Source organism: Heterodontus francisci, chromosome 17 (genome assembly GCF_036365525.1).
Source record: "Heterodontus francisci isolate sHetFra1 chromosome 17, sHetFra1.hap1, whole genome shotgun sequence".
NCBI classification, from domain to species: Eukaryota; Metazoa; Chordata; class Chondrichthyes; order Heterodontiformes; family Heterodontidae; genus Heterodontus; species Heterodontus francisci.
In genome coordinates this window covers 65,637,695-65,653,447 of record NC_090387.1, presented here as the reverse complement: position 1 = coordinate 65,653,447, position 15,753 = coordinate 65,637,695, and the positions used below count along the sequence as shown (strand labels likewise).

At 43.2% G+C, this 15,753-nt stretch overlaps 1 protein-coding gene across 5 annotated transcripts in view; it reads right to left on the bottom strand.

Annotated features, from left to right (window-relative positions):
• Nucleotides 1–201: 201 nt before the first annotated feature.
• zdhhc1 (zinc finger DHHC-type containing 1) overlaps nt 202–15,753 on the bottom strand; it is a 105,517-nt gene continuing 89,965 nt past the window's right edge. For all 5 annotated transcript variants that reach the window (XM_068049552.1, XM_068049555.1, XM_068049553.1 and 2 more), the window contains exons 9-11: nt 12,337–12,454; nt 8,624–8,723; nt 202–1,630 (exon numbers count right to left, since the gene is read on the bottom strand). In XM_068049552.1, coding sequence (XP_067905653.1) covers nt 1,056–1,630; nt 8,624–8,723; nt 12,337–12,454 — 793 coding nt within the window. In that variant the 3' untranslated portion in view covers nt 202–1,055. The remainder of the gene's footprint in view (nt 1,631–8,623; nt 8,724–12,336; nt 12,455–15,753) is intronic.

Genomic DNA, 15,753 nt, shown 5'->3' with positions numbered 1-15,753 from the left:
TGGATTTGTGGCTAGGGAACGGAGTATGTGGCAGAGACGAACACATCAGCTTCATTCTTCCCAATAACTAATTTCACACACACCGGGAAAAGAACAGTAGAAGACTGTAGGTGCAATATATGCCTTAAAAATCTGCAACATAGCATCTTAGTGATGCAGTTATTCCATGGTAATAAATGAAAAAAACTTTTAAAAACTGTGTAACTTAAAATGCTTTATTTATTTCAGTACTGAAATAGTACTGTAGTCTTGAAAAGGTTAAACAGAAATTACATCGAAAGGGTGATTGGCACTAAAGAGGATAAACCATTGAATAACATTTTAACAAACTGGACACAGAAAAGTCTAATGTCAAAGTACCTTTAAAATAATGTTAAGGCCACACAAAGTAAATGCTATGTTTCCAGGAAACCAATTGAAAGGATCTCCATTAATGGACAGGTCTATACAAAGTTTTTCCTCACCCTCACCACTCATGAACTTTTAATACAGGAGAGATCTTGACCCTAATATCTACTCTGTAAATTGTTTTCTTTTACATTTATATTCGGTTATTCAATTTCCTATCACACAAAGTTACATGAATTAGATTGTAACCAGAATTTTTAAAAAGTTGATATTTTATGTCCAAAACATAGCATTGAAACTGTCCCTGAGAAACACAAGTTTCATTTCTGGATTGGCCTAATGATTTATATTGATGTATATTTAGTGCCAAATAGTATTTGTATAAAAATAACACAAAACAAAAATATACTAAAACCTCTGTAAGAGGGATATTTTCACAGAATGGATCAACCCTCATTTATATATGTATATATAAAAAAGGAAAAAATACTGATTAAATGTTCAAATCCCAATATCCTGCCAAGGTTTAGGCCACAACGATGTGCTCTAGATAAAAGACAGGTAGCATCACGTACTACTTCTTGTGACTGCCAACGACTCACTTTCTTCTTACCCCAAAACTGGTTGATTGCTAGGAGCCCAGTTTTAACATTTATGGGTTGAAAGCAATTGAACATTTCAGTAATTCAAAATTAAGGTCCTAAAAGTCATGCCGATGTGGTGTTTGTTCTGGTGTCTAGGTTATCCCTGGCATGGAGAAAGAACACAGGCAAATCTGGGTACTTTTTACTGGATAGCTTTCGTTTTCCAGACTCAGAATGCTCTATTTTAGCTCTAGGGCTTTGCAATAGTTCTGGTAGTGGAAATTCACCACTGCTGTGACCAACATACATCGGTGGAACCTTCTGAACCAGTTCAATTTTTGGATCCAAGCTTGCAAACCTTTTAGAGTTCTTCCTAATATTTGGTTGCACTGGAGAAAATGGCTTTGGTCCTTCAGCATGGTGTTGTGGTTTGGGAATCAGACTCTGAAGGGAATTTCCAAGGTTTCCCATTGTGCTTTGAAGGATTGTGTTGGTATAGTCGACCATTGCTGCACTGCCAAGCCTTGTCTGGATCACCGGGATTTCATCCATGGACTCTGCAGAATCAGAGTGATACTCAGCTGGAGGGCCTGCAGCCTGCACGTGGTTAATACCATTTAGCATTAAGGGAGGTAGAGTAGCCCTTGGTGGGAAAGTTGGAATAGGGATCACTGAACTCTGGAAAGCAGCAGCAAGATCTATGGGATAGAACAAGGAAATGGAGTTACATAAGTAGAGCAGCTTTGATCATTACAGGAAGCCTTAAATGAAAATACACTTATTACTCTCATTACTTAAAATGCTACACAGCTGCAAAGCGAAAGGAAATGCAAATTTGAATATTTAAAAAGAATTAACCTTCAGGATTGGGTATGCTAATGATCATTTGGTCACAGGAGGTGGTTGCATAATTGTATTGTCACTGGGCTAGTAACCCAGAGACCCAGGGTATTGCTCTGGGGACAGGGTTTCAAATCCCACCATGGCAGAAGGTGGGATCTGAATTCAATTAATATAATCTGGAATTAAAAGCTAGTCTAATGATGGCCATGTCGTAAAAGCCTGTCTGGTTCACTAATTTGGAAATCTGCAGTCCTTACCGAAACCTGACCTGTCTGGCCTATATGTGACACCAGACCCATAGCAATGTGGTTGACTCTTAACTGCCCTCTGAGATGGACAAGCACGCCACAGAGTTGTATCAAACTGCTACAAAGTCAATAAAGAATAAAACCGGACCGACCACCCAGCATTGATCACTGCAAATCCAGCCCTGTCGCCCCTGCAAAGTCCTCCCTACTAATATCTGGGGCCTTGTGCCAAAGTTGGGAGAGCTGTCCCAAAGACTATTCAAGCAACAGCCTGACATAGTTATACTCACGGAAACATACCTTACAGACAATATTCCAGACATTGCCATCACCATCCCCGGGTATGTCCTGTCCCACTGGCAGGACAGACCCAACAAAGGTGGCGGCACAGTGGTATACAGTTGGGAGGGAGTTGCCTTGGGAGTCCTCAACATTGACCCCAGACCCCATGAAGTCTCATGGCATTAGGTCAAACATGGGCAAGGAAACCTGATTACCACCTATCGCACCCCTCACCTGATAAATCAGTACTTCTCCATGTTGAACACCAAGGGTTAGCACCACAGCCTCACAGCTCCAGCGACCAGAGTTCGGTTCTGGGTACTGCCTGTGCGGAGTTTGCAAGTTCTCCCTGTGACCGCGTGGGTCTCTGCTGGGTACTCCAGTTTCCTCCCACAGCCAAAGACTTGCAGGTTGATAGGTAAATTGGCCATTGTAAATTGCCCCTAGTGTAGGTAGGTGGTAGGGGAATTGAGGGAAGGTGGGGCTTTGGTAAGGAATATGGGATTAATGTAGGATTAGTATAAACGGGTTGTTGATGGTCAGCACAGACTCAGTGGGCCGAAGGGCCTGTTTCAGTGCTGTATCTCTCTATGACCACTTGGAGGAAGCACTGAGGGTGACAAGGGTGCAGAATGCACTGTAGGTGGGGGACTTCAATGTCCATCACCAAGAGTGGCGCGGTAGCACCACTAGTGACTGGGCTGGCCGATTTCTAAAGGACGTAGCTGCTAGACTGGGCCTGTGGCAGGAGGAGAGGGAACCAACAAGAGGGAAAAAACATATTTGACCTTGTCCTCACCAATCTGCCTGTCGCAGATGCATCTGTCCATGACAGTATTGGTAGGAGTGACCACCACACAGTCCTTGTGGAGACGAAGTCCTGTCTTCACATTGAGGATACCCTCCATCGGGTTGTGTGGCACTACCACAGTGCTAAATGATATAGACTTCGAACAGATCTAGCAACTCAAAACTGGGAATTCATAAGGTGCTGTGGGCCATCAGCAGCAGCAGAATTGTACTCAAACCACAATCTGTAACCTCATGGCCTGGCATATCCCCCACTCTACCATTACCATCAAGCCAGGGGATCAACTCTGGTTCAAGGAAGAATGCATGAGGGCATGCCAGGAGCAGCACCAGGCATACCTCAAAATGAGGTGCCAGCCTGATGAAGCTACAACCCAGGACTACTTGCATGCCAAACTGTATAAACAGCATGTGATAGAGCTAAGCAATCCCACAACCAACGGATCAGATCTAAGCTCTGCAGTCCTGCCGCATCCAGTCGTGAATGGTGGTGGACAATTAAACAACTAACGGGAGGAGGTGTCCCCACAAACAGCTGCATCCTCAATGATGGGGGAACCCAGAACATCAGTGCAAAAGATAGGACTCAAGCATTTGCAACAATCTTCAGCCAGAAATGCCGAGTTGATGATCCATCTCGGCTTCCTCCTGAAGTCCGCAGCATCACAGATGCCAGTCTTCAGCTAATTTGATTCACTCCACGTGATATCAAGAAACGACTGAAGGCACTGGATACTGCAAAGGCTATGGGCCCTGACAACATTCCAGCAATAGTACTGAAGACCTGTACTCCAGAACTTTCCGCGCCCCTAGCCAATCTGTTGCAGTACAGCTACAACACTGGCATCTACCCGGCAATGTGGAAAATTGCCCAGGTATGTCCTATACATAAAATTCAGGACAAATCCAACCTGGCCAATTACCGCTCCTTCAGTCTACTCTCGACCATCAGTAAAGTGATGGAAGGTGTCACAGACAGTGTCATCAAGCGGCACTTGCTTAGCTATAACCTACTCAGTGATGCTCAGTTTGGGTTCCGCCAGGGCCACTCACCTCTTGACCTCATTACAGCCTTGGTTTAAACATGGACAAAAGAGCTGAACTCCCGAGGTGAGGTGAGAGTGACTGCCCTTGACATTAAGGCAGTATTTGACCGAGTATGGCATCAAGGAGCCCTAGCCAACTGGAATCAATGGGAATCAGGGGGAAAACACTCTGCTGATTGGAGTCATACCTAGCGCAAAGGAAGATGGTTGTGGTTGTTGGAGGTTAATCATCTTAGCCCCAGGACATCACTGCAGGAGTTCCTCGGGGTAGTGTCCCAGGCCCTACAGTCTTCAGCTGCTTCATCAATGACCTTCCCTCCATCATAAAGTCAGAAGTGCAGATGTTCGCTGACAATTGCACTATGGTCAGCACCATTCACAACTCCTCAGATACTGAAGCAGTCCGTGTAGAAATGCAGCAAGACCTGGACAATATCCAGGCTTGGGCTGATAAGTGGCAAGTAACATTCACGCCACACAAGTGCCAGGCAATCACTATCTCCAACCAAGAGAGAATCTAACCATCTCCCCTTGACAGTCAATGGCATTATGATCGCTGAATCCCCCACTATCAACATCCTGGGAGTTACCATTGACTAGAAACTGAACTGGGCCCTCTGTTGTTTGTCATATATATTAATGACTTGGATGTGAATGTAAGGGGCATGATTAAGTAAGTTTGCAGATGACACCAAAATTGGTGGTATAGTGGACAGTGAAGAAGGTTGTCTAAGGTTACAACAGGATATAGATCAACTGGGAAAGTGGGCAAGGGAGTGGCAAATGGAATTTAACGCAGACAAGTGTGAAGTGATGCATTTTGGGAAGTTAAACCAGGGAGGACATATGCAGTAAATGGTAGGGCTCTGGGGAGTGTTCTTGAGCAGAGGCCTTGGGGTGAAAGTACATAGTTCCCTGAAAGTGGCAACACAGGTAGACAGGGTGGTGAAGAAGGCGTATGGCATGCTTGCCTTCATCGGCCGAGGCATTGAGTACAAGAGTTGGGACGTCATGTTACAGTTGTACATAACTTTGGTTAGGCTGCATTTGGAGTACTGTGTGCAGTTCTGGTCGCCACACTACAGGAAATATGTGATTAAGCTAGAGAGGGTGCAGAAAAGATACACAAGGATGTTGCCTGGTTTGGAGGGCTTGAGTTATAAAGGGAGATTGGATAGGCTGGGTCTGTTTTCCCTGGAGCGAAGGAGGCTGAGAGGGGACATGATAGAAGTATATAAAATTATGAGAGGCATAGATAGGGTAGATAGCCAGAGTCTGTTTCCCATGGTAGGGGTGACTAAAACTAGAGGGCATAGATTTAAGGTGAGAGGGAGGAGGTTTAAAGTGGATCAAAGGGGTAAATTTTTCACACAAAGAATAGTGGGTATCTGGAATGAGCTGCCTGAGGTGGTGGTGGAGGCAGGAACAGTAGCGACATTTAAGAGGCATCTGGACAGGTACTTGAATAAGCAAGACAAAGAGGGATATGGAATTAATGCAGGCAGGTGGGATTAGTATAGATAGGCATTATGGTCGGCATGGACACGGTGGGCCGAAGGGCCTGTTTCTATGCTGTACGACTCTATGACTCTATGGATCAGTCATATAAATACGAGAGCAGGTTCGAGGCTAGGAAACCTGTGGCGAGTAACTCACTTCCTGATTCCCCAAAGCCTGCCCACCATTTACAAGGAACAAGTCAGGAGTGTGATGGAATACTCTCCATTTACCTGGATGGGTGCAGCTCCAACAACAAAGAAGCTTGACACCATCCAGGACAAAGCACCCCGCTTGACTGGCACCCCATCCACAAACATTCACTCTCTTCTACACCGACGCACAGTGGCAGCAGTGTACACCATCTACAAGAAGCACTGTAGACAGCACCTTCCAAATCTGCGCCCTCTACCACCTAGAAGGACAAGGGCAACAGTTGCATGGGAACACCACCACCTGCAAGTATCCCCAAGTCACACATCATCCTGACTTGGAACTATATCGCCATTCCTTCACTGTAGCTGGGTAAAATCCTGAAACTCCCTTCCTAATGGCACTGTGGGTGTACCTACCCCACATGGACTGCAGCGGTTCAAGAAGGCAGCTCACCACCACCTTCTCAAGGGCAGTTAGGGATGGGCAATAAATGCTGGCCTGGCCAGCGATGCCCACATCCCATGAATGAATTTTTAAAACTGCTCATGTTCCAGCCCAACATTAAAAATGTTTTTTTTCATTTCCTGGTCAGGCTCCTTGGAAGATTCCTTTTATAAAGCTGGCCTCACAGTAGGTACACTACTGTCAGCTGAGCTTGGACAGGCACTAAAGCGAAGTTGTGGAAAAGTCTTTCATTCTCTTTACTACCTGCTCAGCTCAAAAAGGCTCCAGAGGTTAAGAATCTATAAAGAGGTAGATGGAAAGCAGGTGGTGAGATAACAGGTAAATATTTAGGGAATAAAGTAGAAAAACAAACTGAAACACCAGTGAGGTTGTAAAAACTTCTACCTTGCACAAAATAGGAAATGGGCAATTTCATAATGATCTATTATTTCTTTGTTAATTACGAGAAAGTAATTTTGCTTGTATAAATTCACAATCATCTAGCCTATCCTTCAAAGCTACTTGTCGTTTTATTAATTTGCACAATGAAACCTTGTTTATTTACCATAATGGAGAGGGAACCTTCCCTATCACAGATAATGTAGAATGAAGGGGTGTAATTGTTTTTTGGCGATAGTGACTCAGCAGCCCTTTTTCTTTTTCATTGGTTTGATGTTACACGGGCCACCGATTCGCTATCACCCACTTTGCACTACAACTGAAGACCAAGCTCACCCTCCAGATACTCAGCAGTCCCCAGATTATACTGTTGGTTGCTCATTATATCAAATGCATTGTTTCTCCTTGCCTGCCTGTCTCAGTCCTCACAGTTGCTCTGGTTGTGCTATGAAAACCAGCTTGTACGGGAACAACTGAGTTACCAGTTCAGTACTGAGCCTGTACCAACAACGCCCCCCCCTCCACGCCCCCCGCCCACCCATCTCCCATGGACCTATTCCCAACTTCACTGGAGAATCTACCACGGACCCAAGAAAGCTGGCCAAAATACTTTGTTGATGCCAAGCTTGCTCCCTTAACTAGAAATAGACACAAAAGATAGAAAGCACTCGCTTCCAAGCAACCCTCTTGGTAGTGTCTGTTGAGATCAGCATTGTAGAGGCAGCTGATTAGGATGACTGTAGGCGATAACATGAAATGTGAATAACTGAGAATGAGGATAATAAAGGGGATAATGGGAGTGTGGGAAATTGAGGATCTACTGTATGCATAATTTCCCTAAAACTTTAGTATATCCTCAACAACTTTTAATGGGAGCATATTTATTGAAGGCAAAGTTTACCAGATTTGATTATGGCATTCATTAGCATACAAATTTATAATGCCATCTCGTTTTATGCAGCCTTTTGAGTGAACTTGCACTGAGGAAAGGGTAACTATAATTATGTAAACTGCAGTATTCACAGATGTGAAATATGTTCTACAGGACAGAGGTTTTAATTTGAACATAAAAATCTTGGATTGGTTACGGTTGATTGTTTAAACTTAACCATATAGTCAAGATAATCCTAAATCAGGTAGTCCAACCAAAATTGGACAGAGAACCAGGAGAGGTCAAGAAGTGTCACAAACTCAACTCAACTTGATTTTTCCAAGTTTGTTACAATTTGGGCACCTAGTTTTTTTGTGCATGCAAGGAACCTTGCTTTAAATGGCTATGTTTTCCTCCCCTCCTGAAAACACTGATTTTTACCAGGGCAGTGTCATGGGTGCTGGTAGCCCTCCAGTAACTTGCTCAAATGGTCATCCTCATATGGTGAGCTCAGAAAGTGTCAGCAGGCTGTTTGTTCATTGAGGATATCATAATTAACTCCAATTCTATTCTCATCTAACATCCATGCACGCTCATTTTCCAGCAGAGATCACAGGATAGGAATCATGGTCAGACTTTCCCCCCTTCCTTACCCAAGTGGGTAAAGGCCTATTGTAGTTCAATGAATGGTGTCTCAGCTGAAACCTAGTAACTCACCACAAGGAAGAAGTGAACATAGGACCTTCTGGCTCATATGGTTGGATATAATAATCACAATGCCTTTATTCACCAGGCAAAATATATTTATACATAATATACATGGTATGAAATATAATGGGTTAGGTTTCTAGATTAAAACAAATCATAAAATTTTCATTAATTTCATTGTAGCAAGTTCACATTAATGGGAAAGGTTTATTTGCTAACATTAGCTCACTTCAAATTAAGATAAATATGAAAATTTGGAAAATTGGGTTGTTGGGAATGTCCAGTAGTTCACATATCCTTAAACTTGTCATGAGTATCTCCCAAAAAAGTGCAACATCGCTTTAAAAGTTTTCATGCAACTCATGTTATTTACAAACTGATCCTTACCTGGTTCTGACAGAGGAGGGACAGATGGTAGTTTAATGGTGCTGGCTGACGACTTGTCATTAATTACATCTGCAGGTACTTTGCGTACTGTCTTCTTTTTCTTCAATTACAAAAAGATTATTAACAGTTACTCGTGTCATTCATGCAATGTTAAACTCTGTCCGAGGAATATCAGTTAGAATTGAGATAGAGATTCCAACATGTAAAACAAACACATTACTTTATAACAAATCATTGTATAGTCTCTAAATACCATTCCAGAACTTTAAAAAAACATTGTTTTTGGAACCACCAAGCTGATCTGCAATCATTTCAGTAATTCCCGCAATGTTACATAAGGAATAGGTTCATTTATTGGTCATGAACCTTGCAGCATTGGACATATCTGCTTTATGGACGCTGACTGAACAAAGCTTTTCTCGCATACTCTTAAAACGAATAACTTCTGCATTGTCACCCAACGCCTAATTCCAATCAATCAGCCACCTTCCTCCACCTCACCCCCACTTAAATATTGTTGAAATAAGCAAGAGAATAAAACAATAGACGACCGATAAAATAAGTCATAATTTATGGTTGCTAGAATCTGTTACATTGTTGTTGTGCAGGGCATAAAATCAAGTATCAAACTAGAACAGATAGGTTCCAATCTGTAATTTTATCCAGACCCCAGTTGATACTACTTGATCCAAGAACTTGGCACAGGCCTCTTCCAGAAAACTTAGGACAACTCAGCAAGACACACATGGGAACGTTGTTTGGGTGCAGAACGGGTGGTATATAATGTGCATAGTTTCAGTTTTTAACATCACTAATGTGTAATTGTCATTAGTACAGATTACAAATGTCTAATGTTCAGTGATGATGTTCTGGTTTACTACATTAAAGGTGCTATATAAATGCAAGTTGTTGTCATGTCATGATGATGGAATATAGGGTCACACTGCATGGATATCTGAAAACTGCTATTTCTATACAATTACATAATTTTTCAGATATGTTCTGCTTTTGAGATATAGGAAAATCATCAATGCTTTGCTTCGGGCCCAACCCAACAATTCTCAAGCCTCTTGTGCCCAGAAACTTTGCAATTCCCTAACACTGGCTAAACTTCCAAACCTGCAATCTAGAAGAGCGAGGGCAGCAGATGCATGGGACCACCACCATCTGCAAGTTGCACTCCAAATCACATAGCATCCTGACTTGGAACTTTATCAATAGCGCAAAAGTAAAATGGGAAAGGTAGCCAAACCATGGCTTACAAGGGAAATTAGAGATAGTATCAGATCCAAGGAAGAGGCATATAAATTTGCCAGAAAAAACAACAGACCTGAGGATTGGGAGCAGTTTAGAATTCTGTGAAGGAGGACTAAGGGATTGATTAAGGGGAAAATAGAGTACGAGAGTAAGCTTGCGGGGAACATAAAAACTGACTGTAAAAGTTTCTATAGATGCGTGAAAAGAAAAAGATTGGTGAAGACAAATGTAGGTCCCTTACAGTCAGACACGGAAATTTATTATGGGGAACAAAGAAATGGCTGACCAACTAAATGCATACTTTGGTTCTGTCTTCACAAAGGAGGACACAAATATCATACCAGAAATGTTGGGGAACACATGGTTTAGTGAGAGGGAGGAACAGAAGGAAATCAGTAGTAGTAGAGAAATGGTGTTGGGGAAATTGATGGGATTGAAGGCCAATAAATTCCCAGAGCCTGATAATCTACATCCCAGAGTACTTAAGGAAGTGACCCTAGAAATAGTGGATGCATTGGTGGTCATCTTCCAAGATGCTATAGACTATGGAACAGTTCCTACAGATTGGAGGGTAGCTAATGTAACCCCACTATTTAAAAAGGGAGGTAGAGAGAAAACAGGGAATTACAGACCAGTCAGCCTGATGTTGATAGTGGGGAAAATTCTAGAGTCCATTTTCAAAGATTTTATAGCAGAGAACTTGGAGAACAGTGGAAGAATCGGACAGAGTCAGCATGGATTTACGAAAGGGAAATCATGCTTGACAAATCTACCAGAATTCTTCGAGGATGTAACCAGTAGAGTTGATGAGGGATGTGGATGTGGTTTATTTGGACTTTCAGAAGGCTTTTGACAAAGTCCCACAGAAGAGATTAGCGTGTAAAATTATAGCGCATGGGATTGGGGATAGTGTATTGCCATGGATAGAAAATTGGTTGGCAGACAGGAAACAAAGAGTAGGAATAAATGGGTCTTTTTCCAAATGGCAGGCAGTGACTAGTGGGGTACCGCAGGGATCAGTGCTAGGACCCCAGCTACTCACAATATATATTAATGATTTAGATGAGGGAATGACATGTAATATCTCCAAATTTGCAGATGACACAAAACTGGGTGGGAGGGTGAGTTGTCAGGAGGATGCAGAGAGGCTTCAGAGTGACATGGACAAGTTGAGTGAGTGGGCAAATGCATGGCAGATGCAGTATAATGTGGATAAGTGTGAGGTTATCCACTTTGGTAGCAAAAATAGGAAGGCAGATTATCTGAACGGCTATAAACTGAGAGAGGGGAATATGCAACGAGACCAGGGTGTTCTCGTACACAAGTCGCTGAAGGTAAGCGTACAGATGCAACAGGCAGTAAAAAAGGCAAATGGTATGTTGGCCTTCAGAGCAAAAGGATTCGAGTACAGCAGTAGGGATGTCTTGCTGCAATTATACAGGGCCTTGGTGAGGCCACACCTGGAATAGTGTGTGCAGTTCTGGTCTCCTTATCTGAGGAAGGATGCTCTTGCTATAGAGAGAGTGCAGCGAAAGTTTACCAGACTGATTCCTGGGATGGCGGGACTGATGTATGAGGAGAGATTGAGTTGGTTAGGATTATATTTGCTGGAGTTCAGAAGAGTGAGGGGGGATCTTATAGAAACCTATAAAATTCTAACAGGACTTGACAGGGTAGATGGAGGAAGGATGTTCCCGATGGTGGGGGAGTTCAGAACCAGGTGTCATAGTCTAAGGAAATGGGGTAAACCTTTCAGGACTGAAATGAGGAGAAATTACTTCACCCAGAAAGTGGTGAGCCTGTGGAATTCACTACCACAGCTAGCAGTTAAGGCCAAAACATTGTATGCTTTCAAGAAGGAGTTAGATATAGCTGTTGGGGCGAAAGGGATCAAAGGATACGGGGGGAAAGCGGGAACAGGTTACTGAGTTGGATGATCAGCCATGATCATAATGAATGGTGGAGCAGGCTCAAAGGGCCGAATGGCCTACTCCTGCTCCTATTTTCTATGTTCCTTCATTGTCACTAGGTCAAAATCCTAGAACTGCCTCCCTAACAGCCCTGTGGGTGTACCGACACCACATGGACTGTAGCGGTTCAAGAAGACAGCTCACCACTTTCTCATGGGCAATTAGGATGGGCAATAAATGCTGGCCTTGCCAATGACACTCACATCCCACGAATGAATAAGAAAAGAGGTTTCAGATTTATGACTCCATTAGTCAAATTGTGTGGAGTTAGTTTTCCCTTCTCCAAATGGAATGCTTTGTTTTTACTTGGCACCTGGCAGCTGAGTTTAATAACTGATTAAATATCGCTTATTGAAAGGAGTTACTTTGGGTAACAGCCTTTTAGCTTAAATGCATTGCCTTCTGTTTGGAAATCAATTGCTTCAGTCGCCCCCAAGTTTTTAACAACATGTATTTTTGACTTTTCTGTATATCAGGCTCCTTTACCTGCAAAGTCTTTTTTACCCTGGCTTGCTGAAGATGGGTAGAAATTGTAGGCAAAGCATCATCCTCCAGCTTAGTATTGGACAATCTCGCATCACCATTCTGATAATACCCTGGTACTCTAAAATGCAACAGACACGAATTAGGCAGTGACACTAGAATGGAAATATTCGTTGATGGTATTGCCTACATAGATTATGCACTTCAGGCATAACAAGTGGGATCTTTAACGCTTGTAGAGAAAAATGATGGTTAAATCCACCATGTGGTGTGGTAACGATCTAGACAAACCAGGAAGTTGTGATATTCAATCCTGAGACTGTGCATGATTGAGTGGTATTTTGACAATATGTTTGGTTACAATGCACCTCAGTGTTTCTGACTAGGAAGAAACAATTACCGGGTTCCTTTCCCCCAATGGTATGTATTAGCTCTGCAGGAATTGCATTGTGTAGTTGTTGGGAAAGCACTGGAACAGCTGGAAAATGATACCCCGCCCATAGTTAAGTAATCCATACACCCTGTCCAGGCTCATAATGGGATCCACAAAAAGAATTACGTAATTCAGCAATACCACTATTGCAGTGGTACCTGTTAAAATGCATAAAAATATCAACAAGAATCACAATAAACCACACCTTAATGTTGCAAAGTCCACCATTCAAGTTACAGCAAGATAAAAAGAGACTTTCATCAAATCAGTATGGACTGGCTTTAAATCTGGTTGCCAAAGATAAGGGGACATGGTTCAATTCACTGTACGACAAAGTCCCCACAATTTTCTGCACTTTAGGAGAGCCCATAGTGATTACTTTCCATAACCGCTAATATTAAAAACTTCATATGTAATAAAAATATTAGCAATATTGGGTTTGACATTAATAATTTCCAGAGACTACAATATATTAAATAATTCATTTGTTAGGTTTACATCTTGTGACACCATTTGAGTGTGGATACCATGCTAGCCTATGCAGGCATTTTTAACCCATCGTTCTCAGATATGAAACTGTTCAGTTGGAAACAAATTCAAGTACACTGCAGTCCAACCTATAGCGCATTTCCTATTTGATTAAACTTCAACTGATTCAGATTTACACTCAGATTCTTGAGTTGAGAATTTAGATTATTACTGCCACAGACTCTAATCAAAGTACTTGGAGACAATGCTTTTCATAACCATGTTACACCATTCCCCTTATCGTGAACCTGAATGGCAAGGTTCAGGTTCAGTCAAAAGTTGATGAGGCAGAATTGCAAATAATTAATTTTGTTCGTGTAGATATTTCCTATTAAGGCTGGAATTTTACAGTGGGCGGACAGGAGCCGGCCTCCGACGTAAAAAAAGTCAGTGGCGAACCCGCTTCTGCTTTGCCTGCGGATCCGTTCTGTATTTTACGGGTCACCAGTCTTTGATTGTTAATTGAAACCACCCGCTTGAGGGAGGAAGTCCCGCCTCATTGAGCTGCTGACCAATCAGTGGGCTGGCAGCTCTTAGTCCCAGCAGCACCACCGGGAGCGGTGGCCACTGCTGGGACTGCAGCCCAGCCGAAGATACAAGACGACGTGGAGCCGGGTGGAAAGGAAAGTTTTGGTTGCCTCACCGGGGGTAAATGGTTGGGCCCTGACGAGGCAAGGGTGGTCGGTTAGGGGGGGGGGGTGTGGTTGGGGTAGCGGGAGCAGCCCTCCAACGGGCACCCTGTGCCTTAAGGGCCTTGATTTGCCTGGGGCAGACGGGCTGTTTTTTGCTCCCCCGAACCCTACGTAAAGGGCAGCAGAGGTGGGAGCGGGTCCGGAAAGCCTCCTGGAGCCTCCTGCTCCATTTTACTCCACTACCCCCCACCCCGCTCGTTGGGGTGGTGTAAAATTCCAGCCTACAGTTGCTCTTCCACTCACTTGATACCTATTAGCTGTGACTTACAATTAAGAATTACTTATGTTCTACACATAGAACCATAGAAAAATTATGGCACAGAATGAGGCCATTCAGCCCGTCATGTCTGTGCCGGCTGGAAAAAAACGAGCCACCCAATCTAATCCCACCTTCCAACACCTGGTCCATAGCCTTGCAGGTTACAGCATCTCAGGGGCATATCCAGGTACCTTTTAAAAGAATTGAGGGTTTCTGCTTCCACCACCATTCCTGGCAGTGAATTCCAGACACCCACCACCCTCATGTCCCCTCTAATCCTTCCACCAATAACCTTAGATTTTGCCCCCTGGTAATTGACCTCTCCGCTAGGGGAAACAGGTCCTTCCTGTCTACTCTATCTAGGTCCCTCATAATTTTGTACACTTCAATTAAGTCACCCCTCAGCTCCTCTGTTCTAAGGAAGACAACCCTAGCCTATCCAATCTTTTCTCATAGCTGCAACTTACAAGCCCTGGCAATATTCTTGTAAATCTCCTCTGTACTCTCTCTCCAGAGCAATTATGTCCTTTCTGTAATGTGGTGACCATAACTGTACACAATACTCCAGCTGCAGTCTAACTAGCTTTTTATACAGTTCCAGCATTCCATCCCTGCTTTTGTATTCTATACCTGGGCCAATAAAGGAAAGCATTCCATATGCCTTCTTCACCACTCTCTCCACCTGTCCTGCCACCTTCAGGGACCAGTGGACATGCACTCCAAGGTCTCTCACTTCTTCTACCCCCCTCAATAACCTCCTGTTTATTGTGCATTCCCTCGCTTTATTTGCCCTCCCCAAATGCATTACTTCACACTTCTCTAGATTGAATTCCATTTGCCACTTTTCCACCCACTCAACCAAACCATTGATAAAATTCTGAAATCTACGGCTATCTTCTTCACTATCTACTAAACAGACAATTTTTGTGTCATCAGCAAATTTCCCAATTATGCCTCCCACATTTAAGTCCAAATCATTAATATATACCACAAACAGCAAGGGACCCAACACTGATTCCCCTGTATCCCATGGGCTTTCATTTTACTGACCAGTCTGCCACATGGGACCTTGTTAAATGCTTACTAAAATCCATGTAGACCATATCCACTGCACTACCCTTATCAATCCTCCTTGTTACTTCCTCAAAAAACTCAATTAAGTTAGTAAGACATGACCTACCCCTAACAAATCCATGCTGACCATCCTTGATTAATCCGTGCCTTTCTAAGTGGCAGTTTATAATGTCCCTCAGAATTGATTCTAACAATTTAACCACCGAGGTCAAACTGATCGGCCTATAATTATTTACCCTATCCCTCACACCCTTTTTAAAACAATGCCATAACTTTCGCAGACCTCCAATTGTCTGGTATCTTGCCTGTATCCAGTGAGGATTTGAAGATGATACTCAGTGCATCCGCTATTTCCTCCCTGGCTTCCTTTAACAACACGGGATGCAATCCATCCGGCCTGGCAATTTATCCACTTTCAAGGATGCCAGACCCTC